Source organism: Protomyctophum bolini (genome assembly GCF_963924005.1).
Source record: "Protomyctophum bolini genome assembly, chromosome: 23".
NCBI classification, from domain to species: domain Eukaryota; kingdom Metazoa; phylum Chordata; class Actinopteri; order Myctophiformes; family Myctophidae; genus Protomyctophum; species Protomyctophum bolini.
In genome coordinates this window covers 19,937,380-19,952,703 of record NC_137884.1, presented here as the reverse complement: position 1 = coordinate 19,952,703, position 15,324 = coordinate 19,937,380, and the positions used below count along the sequence as shown (strand labels likewise).

The window sequence follows — 15,324 nt, the reverse complement described above, 5'->3', positions numbered from 1 at the left end:
TTTGATCAATGATATCTTTCGAGTCTCGACGATCGTACCATTAACATGGACAACATCTTATCCAACGATGAGCTATAAATGTCATCAAATGGTGGTCCGTGCACTGGTGGCTCAAATGCTGAATAAATAATGGGCCTGATCTGTTGTAGAAATTAGTCTAATAATCTCTAGGTGTATTTTATTGTGATGGAACGACTCGAGACGCTCGCCTTTTATTATGAAGGAGGGCGGTGGAGACGATAATAATGCGGAAGTGTAGTGAGCAGCTGTACAGTTGAGTTCACTCACCAGAGTCACCACCAGTTTAAACAACTGACACACTTCTCTGACAGCTCCCTCCGTGTGTACACTCACTGTACGGTTCGCGTAAAACATCAAGCCATTTGCTTGTTTTAGTTTTTTTTGTCGCACCGATAAACAAACGGACCCCGCGGGTTCTCATTCTGAAACGAAGATGCTGTCTTACATCGTTGGTGTAAGTATACAGATAAGAAACAACAACAATGTTTTAAAACGAACAATATTATTCTCTTCCCATCGCAGTCATGCTAATGCTAATGATAACTTGCCTTAATGGTTAGCATGATGTCCACACACGCATACACAGAGGAAAGGCTAGCGACCAGAAAACTATGCCATGATGACTCATTTCTCCTCCTGTGCAAGGAGGGCATTTGAGGAACGATTCATGGGAGTGACAACGCCCTAAAATGACTTTTGGAGGCTTTTAGAGGCAGCTTAAATAAATGTGTGTTATATCTCATCTTAAAGCCTGGTCGGTTTTACACGTCGTCGTATGACGGTGCCGCTCGCCCAAATAGCCCTGCATCTTATATACAAGCTCACACAAATGCGAGGCGTTTCGAGCTTTGTGTGTAGATAAGATCGGCTATCTTCGGCGACATGTCACTAGTTGGAACTGTATGAGTTGAGGCATATTACATTTAGTTTGACTCGGTTCCATGTATAAGAAGTTGTGAGCTTGTGGATCTGTTATTTTCACAGTAATTCGAATTACTGTGAAAATAACAGATCCACAAGCTCACAACTTCTTATATATTATTTGGCCAATGTTTGACCAGTTTTTATTGTATACGGTAGTTTGTTGATTAATTAGTTTTGATGCAGTAGCGTACATGGTCTTTTTTTGATTAATTAAAGTCCTTAATAACCCAACATCATAATTTGATAATTGTTTTAAATTCATGCTCTACTTTTGAAATATCATAACATAATATATTTCTCAGGGTGTGACGAAACTACTTTGGTAAAATCAGTGGTTTCGGATGTCCTCACCTGAAAAAAAAAATCATGTGGGGACCCGCAGGTTAATTAAGTAAAGAACCACTAAAACTATACTAAATACTATAAATCCTAACGTATGTTTATATATATATTTTTGTCCTCATCAATTCAGCTGATCCGGGGTGGCTTTGACTCCATCATAAACCTCCTATTTAGACTGCTCTTCCCCAAGAGGAGGCCAGCCCTCACATTAGAGGACCCAAACGTTAAGGTTGCACTACGGATGATAGACAAACAGGTAAATGTATATCTGCATGTCCCCACTCTCAAAGATGATATTATTGCTGCATCCCATTCCTTACGTTTCGTGTCCTGCCCGGGGATAAGAACCTGCATCTTCTTCTTGTGAGAGACCACCACATTACTGGTTTTGCGCTTCAGGTTCTTCTTCTTCAGGCCTGCTCCTTGTAAAATAAGTGTCCTTACTGATAAATAAGTTCTGGATTGTAGTTTCCATAACGTTGCTTTCCTGTATAGAACAATCCATGATTAAGTCATGCAAGCTGGTACATAATGTCTTTTCATCCATATTGCTTATTGTCTTTCATGTATGTTTGTTTGAATTGATTATAGCAACTGTCATTATTCAGAAAGTATTCCATTCTTGATAAACATTATGTGGGCAGGTAGTAATTTGACGAATGAAACCCTGAAAACCAAGCACGGCTGGATAATCTGTGTTAAAATCATTGTGAACTTGGAATAACAGTGTCATTTACATGTGATTTTGTATGATTTTAATGCCTTGGTTTTTCTGATTTGCTTGCGTTACAGATTGTCAGCCATGACACAAGGAAATTCCGTTTTGCTCTGCCATCTCCAGAGCACATCCTTGGACTCCCCATCGGTTAGTATTTCCGATTCACTCTGGATATTGATTTCCAAGACTTAAAATACAGGTAATTTAGCTGGCCAGGACGCATGTTCTAGAGGCCAGGGGGGACGTCTTGGTACCGCATGCAATGACCAATGCAACACTGTCTATGGCGGATAACTTGTATTCTTCTGGCAGTACACTCGGTATTAGGTGCGGTCGCCCATAAACCATCTCGCCCCTCGATTATTTTCCCGCCGACCGCTCGGATGCCGCGGTTCTTGTATTTTTTATTTAGTTTTACTGAGAATAAGGTTAGAAATAAGTTTAGGGTTAGGCATAGTTTTACTGAGGTTAGGTTTACTGAGGCTAGTTTTAAGCATTATTTACTTTAGCTACCAGGCGGTGCAGTTCCGCAGGCTGTACGCCCGGGGCGAGATGGTTAAAGGTGCGACTCGTTTGGTATTCGTACACTCCTTGTTAATCATTGTCCTACTGTCAAATAAGTTCTGGAACACTGGCACTACTAATACTTTCATCTGCTTCCAGGGCAGCACATTTATCTGTCTACCAAAATAGATGGAAAGCTGGTCGTTCGGCCATACACACCCGTGTCCAGCGATGACGACAAAGGCTACGTGGACCTGGTAGTGAAGGTAGAGACTTCAGAGCAACTTAATATATTTGCTAGGAATTTGTGCTAGGTTGAATATCCATGCATTTACTAAATCAAATTCTCCCATTCGTACCGGTTCTCAGATTTACTTCAAGGATGTCAATCCCAAGTATCCAGAAGGTGGGAAGATGAGTCAGTATTTGGAGAGCCTCAAGATCAACGACACGATCGATTTCAGAGGGCCCAGTGGCCTGATCGTCTACAAGGGCAAAGGTGAGAGGCGTCACTGTGGCATCACGGTATAGCTTTCATAGGTAACTTAATGTCTCAACTGATTTACCAACCTTAGAATGACTGATATGCCATACATTGTATGGCATATCAGTCATTCTAAGGTTGGTAAATGAGAACACTCCTTGCGATTTCTCCCGTTCTCTGTACACGCCGATACGGCATTCACAGCGACACTAAACCCATATAAAACTTCTTCAATGAACACATACGTACAATAATCTCAAACATCCAGGTACATTGCGGTTAGTGCAAGGTGTGATGTATGTGCTCAATGGCAAGGAACAATAGATAATATCTTGCATATTGTGGCTGTCCGTCTCCCAACAGGTACATTTGCTATCCAAGAGGATAAGAAGTCGCCAGCTGTGATAAAGAAAGCCACACAAGTGGGCTTGATTGCTGGTGGAACGGGTAAGGCTTCATCCACATCCGAAACCACTGATTTATTTTTAGTAGTTTCGTCACACCCTGAGAATTATATTCTGTTATTCGATATTTCGAAAGTAGAGCATGAATTTAAAACATTTCTCAAATGATGATGTTGAGTTATTTACTCAACACTGTTAGAACATTGTCTAAGCATTGACAAAACGTTGCTGCTGTTAATGTTGTGGTACTGTGTGTGTGCATTTGATTCAGGGATCACTCCCATGCTGCAGCTCGTCACAGCTGTGGTGAAGGATCCTCAGGACACCACCGTGTGTCACCTCCTCTTTGCCAACCAGGTGAATTTCACAAGCACTCTGTGGTCCAATACTAGCTGCAATTTGCAACACTAGATGTTTATTTTTCGACCACTCCTATAGACGGCTATTTGTGTGGCTGTGTCCGAGCACGAAAATAGCGTTTGTTCACCACCAAGTGTCACTGTTGCACAGTCTAACACACACACACACACACACACACAGGCCAGGGAGGAGGGCTTGTACAGTACCACTCACTTCAGACGGGCCTGATTTCTTTTTAATTCAAAATGTTCACAACTAAGTGATGTGTCATCTCATCTGCCACTTGCTTTCTGATGTCATGGGAATGCGTGATCTCTATTCTCTATAAGAGAGGCCACCCTTGGGCGAGTTACTAAAAATACCACAACTGCCCCACCCCACTTGTACACACACAGACTGAGAAAGACATCTTGCTTCGACCAGAGTTGGAAGAGATTGCGGCCGTCAACCCTGACCGCTTTAAGCTGTGGTTCACCGTGGACCAGGCACCCGAGGGTAAGAAAAGCTACTGTAGAGGAGCAGTTCTCTAAGCGGGATTTGGCGACCAGATCCCGCAAAATCTTGTTTGACCACTTTAACCCCGTCTACAACACTATAAACTCACAATGCACTGTGAGCTTGAAGATCTGCTAATTAAAAATAAGATTAATCTCGAAAGAAATGTGTAAAATTGGGAATATCTTTTTGAAACCTTTGAACGCCACAAATCTTGTATGGAGGAACCTGGCACAATATATTTTCAGATGAGGGGGTCTGCGGCCAAATACACATTAATTTGGCGGTCCTTAACAATCCTATAACCCATCGTTTTTGTCATTTTGTCATTTTTTTTCAAATCTTCAAAAATGATGAAAAACTGCGCGCTATGGTATGCCGTACGATATGGGCTATAGCCCACGGTCCAAAATGATGAGAAACGAGGCTAACTTTTTTTTCAAAATTTCTAAAAACATGGGCTATAACCCATCGTTTTTGTCATTTCGTCATTTTTTTCAAATCCTCAAAAATGATGAAAAACGGCGCGCTATAGTATGCCGTACGATATGGGCTATAGCCCATGGTCCAAAATGATGAGAAACGAGGCTAACTTTTTTTTCCAAAATTTCAAAAAACATGGGCTATAACCCATCGTTTTTGTCATTTCGTCATTTTTTTCAAATCCTCAAAAATGATGAAAAACGGCGCGCTATAGTATGCCGTACGATATGGGCTATAGCCCACGGTCCAAAATGATGTGAAACGAGGCTAACTTTTTTGTTCAAAATTTCAAAAAAACATGGGCTATAACCCATCGTTTTTGTCATTTCGTCATTTTTTTCAAATCCTCAAAAATGATGAAAAACGGCGCGCTATAGTATGCCGTACGATATGGGCTATAGCCCATGGTCCAAAATGATGAGAAACGAGGCTAACTTTTTTTTTCAAAATTTCAAAAAACATGGGCTATAACCCATCGTTTTTGTCATTTTGTCATTTTTTTCAAATCTTCAAAAATGATGAAAAACTGCGCGCTATGGTATGCCGTACGATATGGGCTTTAGCCCACGGTCCAAAATTATGAGAAACGAGGCTAACTTTTTTTTTCAAAATGTCAAAAAACATGGGCTATAACCCATCGTTTTTGTCATTTCGTCATTTTTTTCAAATCTTCAAAAATGATGAAAAACTGCGCGCTATGGTATGCCGTACGATATGGGCTATAGCCCACGGTCCAAAATGATGAGAAACGAGGCTAACTTTTTTTTCCAAAATTTCTAAAAACATGGGCTATAACCCATCGTTTTTGTCATTTTGTCATTTTTTTCAAAAATGATGAAAAACGGCGCGCTATAGTATGCCGTACGATATGGGCTATAGCCCATGGTCCAAAATGATGAGAAACGAGGCTAACTTTTTTCTCCAAAATTTCAAAAAACATGGGCTATAACCCATCGTTTTTGTCATTTCGTCATTTTTTTCAAATCCTCAAAAATGATGAAAAACGGCGCGCTATAGTATGCCGTACGATATGGGCTATAGCCCACGGTCCAAAATGATGTGAAACGAGGCTAACTTTTTTTTTCAAAATTTCAAAAAACATGGGCTATAACCCATCGTTTTTGTCATTTCGTCATTTTTTTTCAAATCTTCAAAAATGATGAAAAACTGCGCGCTATGGTATGCCGTACGATATGGGCTATAGCCCATGGTCCAAAATGATGAGAAACGAGGCTAACTTTTTTTTCCAAAATTAAAAAAAACATGGGCTATAACCCATCGTTTTTGTCATTTCGTCATTTTTTTCAAATCCTCAAAAATTATGAAAAACGGCGCGCTATAGTATGCCGTACGATATGGGCTATAGCCCACGGTCCAAAATGATGTGAAACGAGGCTAACTTTTTTTTTCAAAATTTCAAAAAACATGGGCTATAACCCATCGTTTTTGTCATTTCGTCATTTTTTTCCAAATCTTCAAAAATGATGAAAAACTGCGCGCTATGGTATGCCGTACGATATGGGCTATAGCCCACGGTCCAAAATGATGAGAAACGAGGCTAACTTTTTTTTTCAAAATTTCAAAAAACATGGGCTATAACCCATCGTTTTTGTCATTTCGTCATTTTTTTTCAAATCTTCAAAAATGATGAAAAACTGCGCGCTATGGTATGCCGTACGATATGGGCTATAGCCCACGGTCCAAAATGATGAGAAACGAGGCTAACTTTTTTTTCAAAATTTCAAAAAACATGGGCTATAACCCATTGTTTTTGTCATTTCGTCATTTTTTTTCGAATCTTCAAAAATGATGAAAAACTGCGCGCTATGGTATGCCGTACGATATGGGCTATAGCCCACGGTCCAAAATTATGAGAAACGAGGCTAACTTTTTTTTTCAAAATTTCTAAAAACATGGGCTATAACCCATCGTTTTTGTCATTTCGTCATTTTTTTCAAATCCTCAAAAATGATGAAAAACGGCGCGCTATAGTATGCCGTACGATATGGGCTATAGCCCACGGTCCAAAATGATGTGAAACGAGGCTAACTTTTTTGTTCAAAATTTCAAAAAAACATGGGCTATAACCCATCGTTTTTGTCATTTCGTCATTTTTTTCAAATCCTCAAAAATGATGAAAAACGGCGCGCTATAGTATGCCGTACGATATGGGCTATAGCCCATGGTCCAAAATGATGAGAAACGAGGCTAACTTTTTTTTTCAAAATTTCAAAAAACATGGGCTATAACCCATCGTTTTTGTCATTTTGTCATTTTTTTCAAATCTTCAAAAATGATGAAAAACTGCGCGCTATGGTATGCCGTACGATATGGGCTATAGCCCACGGTCCAAAATTATGAGAAACGAGGCTAACTTTTTTTTTCAAAATGTCAAAAAACATGGGCTATAACCCATCGTTTTTGTCATTTCGTCATTTTTTTCAAATCTTCAAAAATGATGAAAAACCGCGCTATGGTATGCCGTACGATATGGGCTATAGCCCACGGTCCAAAATGATGAGAAACGAGGCTAACTTTTTTCTCCAAAATTTCAAAAAACATGGGCTATAACCCATCGTTTTTGTCATTTCGTCATTTTTTTCAAATCCTCAAAAATGATGAAAAACGGCGCGCTATAGTATGCCGTACGATATGGGCTATAGCCCACGGTCCAAAATGATGTGAAACGAGGCTAACTTTTTTTTTCAAAATTTCAAAAAACATGGGCTATAACCCATCGTTTTTGTCATTTCGTCATTTTTTTTCAAATCTTCAAAAATGATGAAAAACTGCGCGCTATGGTATGCCGTACGATATGGGCTATAGCCCATGGTCCAAAATGATGAGAAACGAGGCTAACTTTTTTTTCCAAAATAAAAAAAAACATGGGCTATAACCCATCGTTTTTGTCATTTCGTCATTTTTTTCAAATCCTCAAAAATTATGAAAAACGGCGCGCTATAGTATGCCGTACGATATGGGCTATAGCCCACGGTCCAAAATGATGTGAAACGAGGCTAACTTTTTTTTTCAAAATTTCAAAAAACATGGGCTATAACCCATCGTTTTTGTCATTTCGTCATTTTTTTTCAAATCTTCAAAAATGATGAAAAACTGCGCGCTATGGTATGCCGTACGATATGGGCTATAGCCCACGGTCCAAAATGATGAGAAACGAGGCTAACTTTTTTTTCCAAAATTTCAAAAAACATGGGCTATAACCCATCGTTTTTGTCATTTCGTCATTTTTTTTCAAATCTTCAAAAATGATGAAAAACTGCGCGCTATGGTATGCCGTACGATATGGGCTATAGCCCACGGTCCAAAATGATGAGAAACGAGGCTAACTTTTTTTTCAAAATTTCAAAAAACATGGGCTATAACCCATTGTTTTTGTCATTTCGTCATTTTTTTTCGAATCTTCAAAAATGATGAAAAACTGCGCGCTATGGTATGCCGTACGATATGGGCTATAGCCCACGGTCCAAAATTATGAGAAACGAGGCTAACTTTTTTTTTCAAAATTTCTAAAAACATGGGCTATAACCCATCGTTTTTGTCATTTCGTCATTTTTTTCAAATCCTCAAAAATGATGAAAAACGGCGCGCTATAGTATGCCGTACGATATGGGCTATAGCCCATGGTCCAAAATGATGAGAAACGAGGCTAACTTTTTTTTCCAAAATTTAAAAAAACATGGGCTATAACCCATCATTTTTGTCATTTCGTCATTTTTTTCAAATCCTCAAAAATGATGAAAAACGGCGCGCTATAGTATGCCGTACGATATGGGCTATAGCCCACGGTCCAAAATGATGTGAAACGAGGCTAATTTTTTTTTTCAAAATGTCAAAAAACATGGGCTATAACCCATCGTTTTTGTCATTTCGTCATTTTTTTTCAAATCTTCAAAAATGATGAAAAACTGCGTGCTATGGTATGCCGTACGATATGGGCTATAGCCCACGGTCCAAAATGATGAGAAACGAGGCTAACTTTTTTTTTCCAAAATTTCTAAAAACATGGGCTATAACCCATCGTTTTTGTCATTTCGTCATTTTTTTCAAATCCTCAAAAATGATGAAAAACGGCGCGCTATAGTATGCCGTACTATATGGGCTATAGCCCATGGTCCAAAATGATGAGAAACGAGGCTAACTTTTTTTTTCAAAATTTCAAAAAACATGGGCTATAACCCATCGTTTTTGTCATTTCGTCATTTTTTTTCAAATCTTCAAAAATGATGAAAAACTGCGCGCTATGGTATGCCGTACGATATGGGCTATAGCCCACGGTCCAAAATGATGAGAAACGAGGCTAACTTTTTTTTCCAAAATTTCAAAAAACATGGGCTATAACTAGGGATGCACCGAAAATTCGGCCACCGAAAATATTCGGCCGAAAATGGCTAAAAATGTATTTTCGGCCTATTCGGTTTCGGCTCAAATAAGCCGAAAAATATCACCGAATAGTAGTAGTGGTCCTAAAGTTGTGAATCGATATAATTCAACTAAACTGCGGGAAAAACACAGATGTACAAGCCCAAAGCGCTGTGCATTGCGACGGGTACATAACTTGTAGATCTGCTACTTCCAGCGCAGGAAGGGCGCATGCTTATGACGCTCTTTAAGATAGTCACTCACAACACACGAGCAGCAGTCAGCAGACGGAATGCACAGACAGATCCGAGTCCGACACAACTTTATTGTTGCACACATCTGTGCTTTCATCCGCGCTTCCATAGACTTTTAAATCTTATTTCCCATCCACGGGCACAAGCAACGTCATATCAGCAGCTGCCTTCCACCCGATCTGGATGGTGGTGGTGTTGTCTGACGAGGGTAGCTACTAGCTAGCATGGGAGCTAACATTAGTTTTGCTCTGGTCCATATCGTTAGAAGGAGTCCTCCTTAATAACACTATAGTACTTTCCATCCGTTCCCCAACTAAACACCTCACACTCGATGCTGCGTTTACACCAGGTTTACACGGGCAGACACAAAGACGAATGGGAATATCATTTGGAGCAGCTACACGTCTTTGCATCAACATGTTGCTGGTTTCCATTATAAAATGAATGATAGACTATCCTTGCATCTGCCCGTGTTTAGTTTCACTGTCCAGTGTCCACAGCAGGAAGACCTGTCGAAACTATGCACTTCTCAGAGACATGCTAAACCCACCTCTAGAATATTACTTTCCCCAGCTATCTCATTCCACTTTCATTTATTTTATTCCATAGTCTTAGTTTTTCCCTAATAAAGTTGTTTTTTATTAGTTCTCATGTTCCCCTTGAAAAGCATCTTTAAGTACTCAGAGAAGCATTATATAAATAATATTATTATCACTATTATTATTACTACTTGTTTTATTGCCTATGCTTATGTAGAAAAAAAAAGCTCACTGCTCAGGTCAAATAGGCCTATTGATATGCGATTAAAATGTGATTATTTGAGATTAATTAATCACAAAGCCTCCAATTAATTAGATGTTTTTTTAATGGACCCATAAGTGTTTAGGTTTTGCCATAATCATGTCTTTTTCCATAATCAGGTAGCTTTACAACAAAGATGTATTCGGCTATTCGGTATTCGGTTTTCGGCCAACTGTTTCCTATATTCGGTATTCGGTTTCGGCCAAGAATTTCCCTTTCGGTGCATCCCTAGCTATAACCCATCGTTTTTGTCATTTCGTCATTTTTTTCAAATCCTCAAAAATGATGAAAAACGGCGCGCTATAGTATGCCGTACGATATGGGCTATAGCCCACGGTCCAAAATTATGAGAAACGAGGCTAACTTTTTTTTTCAAAATTTCAAAAAACATGGGCTATAACCCATCGTTTTTGTCATTTCGTCTTTTTTTCAAATCTTCAAAAATGATGAAAAACTGCGCGCTATGGTATGCCGTACGATATGGGCTATAGCCCATGGTCCAAAATGATGAGAAACGAGGCTAACTTTTTTTTCCAAAATAAAAAAAAACATGGGCTATAACCCATCGTTTTTGTCATTTCGTCATTTTTTTCAAATCCTCAAAAATGATGAAAAACGGCGCGCTATAGTATGCCGTACGATATGGGCTATAGCCCACGGTCCAAAATGATGTGAAATGAGGCTAACTTTTTTTTTCAAAATTTCAAAAAACATGGGCTATAACCCATCGTTTTTGTCATTTCGTCATTTTTTTTCAAATCTTCAAAAATGATGAAAAACTGCGCGCTATGGTATGCCGTACGATATGGGCTATAGCCCACGGTCCAAAATGATGAGAAACGAGGCTAACTTTTTTTTTCAAAATTTCAAAAAACATGGGCTATAACCCATCGTTTTTGTCATTTCGTCATTTTTTCAAATCTTCAAAAATGATGAAAAACTGCGCGCTATGGTATGCCGTACGATATGGGCTATAGCCCATGGTCCAAAATGATGAGAAACGAGGCTAACTTTTTTTTCCAAAATTAAAAAAAACATGGGCTATAACCCATCGTTTTTGTCATTTCGTCATTTTTTTCAAATCCTCAAAAATGATGAAAAACGGCGCGCTATAGTATGCCGTACGATATGGGCTATAGCCCACGGTCCAAAATGATGTGAAACGAGGCTAACTTCTTTTTTCAAAATTTCAAAAAACATGGGCTATAACCCATCGTTTTTGTCATTTCGTCATTTTTTTTCAAATCTTCAAAAATGATGAAAAACTGCGCGCTATGGTATGCCGTACGATATGGGCTATAGCCCACGGTCCAAAATGATGAGAAACGAGGCTAACTTTTTTTTTCAAAATTTCAAAAAACATGGGCTATAACCCATCGTTTTTGTCATTTCGTCATTTTTTTTCAAATCTTCAAAAATGATGAAAAACTGCGCGCTATGGTATGCCGTACGATATGGGCTATAGCCCACGGTCCAAAATGATGAGAAACGAGGCTAACTTTTTTTTTCAAAATTTCAAAAAACATGGGCTATAACCCATCGTTTTTGTCATTTCGTCATTTTTTTTCGAATCTTCAAAAATGATGAAAAACTGCGTGCTATGGTATGCCGTACGATATGGGCTATAGCCCACGGTCCAAAATTATGAGAAACGAGGCTAACTTTTTTTTTCAAAATTTCTAAAAACATGGGCTATAACCCATCGTTTTTGTCATTTCGTCATTTTTTTCAAATCCTCAAAAATGATGAAAAACGGCGCGCTATAGTATGCCGTACGATATGGGCTATAGCCCATGGTCCAAAATGATGAGAAACGAGGCTAACTTTTTTTTCCAAAATTTAAAAAAACATGGGCTATAACCCATCGTTTTTGTCATTTCGTCATTTTTTTCAAATCCTCAAAAATGATGAAAAACGGCGCGCTATAGTATGCCGTACGATATGGGCTATAGCCCACGGTCCAAAATGATGTGAAACGAGGCTAATTTTTTTTTTCAAAATGTCAAAAAACATGGGCTATAACCCATCGTTTTTGTCATTTCGTCATTTTTTTTCAAATCTTCAAAAATGATGAAAAACTGCGCGCTATGGTATGCCGTACGATATGGGCTATAGCCCACGGTCCAAAATGATGAGAAACGAGGCTAACTTTTTTTTTTCAAAATTTCTAAAAACATGGGCTATAACCCATCGTTTTTGTCATTTCGTCATTTTTTTCAAATCCTCAAAAATGATGAAAAACGGCGCGCTATAGTATGCCGTACGATATGGGCTATAGCCCACGGTCCAAAATGATGTGAAACGAGGCTAACTTTTTTTTTCAAAATTTCTAAAAACATGGGCTATAACCAATCGTTTTTGTCATTTCGTCATTTTTTTCAAATCCTCAAAAATGATGAAAAACGGCGCGCTATAGTATGCCGTACGATATGGGCTATAGCCCACGGTCCAAAATGATGAGAAACGAGGCTAACTTTTTTTTTCAAAATAAAAAAAAACATGGGCTATAAAACGTTTGAGAACCGCTGCTGTAAACTAAACAGAATAATCCAGAATAGACGATGACCGTTGAGGGAATCAGATTTAGTTGTGACCTTTTCTGTAGACCAGTAATAATACCACCCTGCTGCATTACTTTTTTTTTTTTTTTGGAATCCCGTCTGCTTAAACCCAAACCCCTTGTCTGTTTCAGACTGGGAATACAGCCAAGGCTTTATCAGTGAAGAGATGGTGAGGGACCACCTGCCTCCACCCAGCGACGACACCATCATCCTGTTGTGTGGACCGCCTCCTATGATCCAGTTTGCCTGCAACCCCAATCTGGATAAGGTCGGCCACTCCAACAGCGAGAGGTTCAGCTTCTAGAGGCTTCAGCACTGAGAGCACCGAGCAGCATCGATATATCGGGGTTTAACGCCGAAGACTCGACCCCGAGGCAAATAGTGGGCGCCTTGTGGCGTAAACATATCCAACCCTAAAGCATTTAAGCACTCTTGCAGCGGTTGTAATTGCACTAGATATATATATATTTTTTTGAATTCACGTTGGACCATTTCATGTTAATGTCGAATGTTAATAAAGCTAAATTACACTTTGGTAGAGGTTTGGGTTGTGTGCTGTAGTTAATGCCAGTGACTCCAAATATTAGTGAGATATCTTCTACAGTTGAATAGAATTTAGATAATTTAAAAACGGTCCTCATTGTTCGGTCCCTATAGTACAGAGTACCCCAATATATTCTAATTTGCTTTGTGCTAAGAGGGCTTTTGACAGTTTGGCTGTACAATAGAAGCCAATTAGAATATACATTTCTAATCAACAACTGAAAATAGTTAAGTAATATCTGCTTCAAAACAGATTCATACTTGACACAGATTACAGCGTTAAGTTTAGAACACTGACTGGAAGCTGCTAGGTCAAACTGGGTCAGGTGCAGTGTGGAGTTCAACACACCGTGCTAGAGGTCATTCAGGTACAGTGCTACGCGTGAATTATTGGAGCTGATTTATGGCAAGTTAAACTACATAAGCCAAACCTCTACAAAAGTGGCATTTTGTTTAAAGGATGAAAATGGTTGGTAACCATGTTTGTTTGGCAATTGAGGTGTGTATATAGTAGTTGTGTTTGCAAGTGTTTTCAATACTGGCATTTGACACGATTGTCTATGCGTCTTGAGCTGATTATTGCAGACCGTTGATGTGATCACGTGCTGTGGTTTAACCAAATCTATTGCCCCTCCGTTTGTTTATTTTGCTATTGTATATTTTGAAGTATTGAGTTCTCAGTGCCTTAATATTCGCAAAGCTTTATTCGTGCAACAACTATTTGTATGCGAGCACTCGTCGCATCTGTCAGTCACAATACCTCATTATTATTGTGAGTCGTTGGAAGTCTTGTACCTACAGTATGGGTTATGCACCAGTATGTTACATTTTACATTTTGAATTTGGTTGCCATCTGAATGCGTTTATTCTGTCCGTTGACTAACCACTACATACCACTGAAGTTGTGTTGAATTTTATTATGCAACCCGTTTGTCTCCAAATATTGTAATAAAGGTCAAGTTCTCCATCTTAAAATTATTAACTGAGTATGTCGGCACCCTCTACAACAGTTTCCGCAATTACGCTTTCCGCAATTTCCGCAATTATGCTTTCCGCAATTTCCGCAATTATGCTTTCCGCAATTACGTTTTCCGCAATTTCCGCAATTAGGCTTTCCGCAATTTCCGCAATTACGCTTTCCGCAATTTCCGCAATTACGCTTTCCGCAATTTCCGCAATTACGCTTTCCGCAATTTCCGCAATAACGCTTTCCGTTTTTTAAAAAAAAAAGTTATCCACCATTTCCGCAATTCCGCAATTTCCGTAATTTCCATTTCCGCAATTCCGCAATTACCATTTCCGCAATTTCCGAATTTTCCGCAATTCCGCAATTTTGAAAAAAAAAGTTATCCACTATTTTCGCAATTCCGCAATTTCCGTAATTTCCATTTCCGCAATTCCGCAATTACCATTTCCGCAATTTCCGAATTTTCCGCAATTCCGCAATTTTGAAAAAAAAAGTTATCCACCATTTCCGCAATTTCCGTAATTTCCATTTCCGCAATTCCGCAATTTCCGCAATTACCATTTCCGCAATTTCCGAATTTTCCGCAATTCCGTAATTTTGAAAAAAAAAGTTATCCACCATTTCCGCAATTCCGCAATTTCCGTAATTTCCATTTCCGCAATTCCGCAATTACCATTTCCGCAATTTCCGAATTTTCCGCAATTCCGCAATTTTGAAAAAAAAAGTTATCCACCATTTCCGCAATTCCGCAATTTCCGCAATTACGCTTTCCGCAACTCTCCGCAATCCTCCGCAACACTCAATGATGAAGACTATAGCGATGACCTCTGAGACCAATGAACCATGTAAATACAACAAATTGAGCAGGGCACTGCAGGGAGTTGCACCCCGTTCCGGTAAACCAGAAGTACGACACCAGTGCCTTAGTTTTTGTGTTGTCATTTACAGGTCCTTTCGTTGAAATGTAAATTTTACATTTCTATGCTATAGTATGCCGTACGATATGGGCTATAGTCCATGGTAGCATAGGTTCAATTTAGCGGTATTTAGCTTTAGGCCACGTATATAAAGACCTCCATGTAA

General features: G+C 39.1%; 1 protein-coding gene across 1 annotated transcript; it reads left to right on the top strand.

Annotated features, from left to right (window-relative positions):
- Window positions 1–262: 262 nt before the first annotated feature.
- LOC308311183 (NADH-cytochrome b5 reductase 3-like) lies at window positions 263–14,249 on the top strand. The gene is made up of 9 exons (XM_080757776.1): window positions 263–475; window positions 1,418–1,543; window positions 2,080–2,152; window positions 2,669–2,775; window positions 2,879–3,008; window positions 3,357–3,440; window positions 3,669–3,754; window positions 4,153–4,252; window positions 12,863–14,249. Exons 1-9 carry the CDS (start codon window positions 455–457, stop codon window positions 13,033–13,035), a joined length of 900 nt encoding a protein of 299 aa, XP_080613902.1. The 5' UTR covers window positions 263–454; the 3' UTR covers window positions 13,036–14,249.
- The last annotated feature ends 1,075 nt before the right edge of the window (window positions 14,250–15,324 follow it).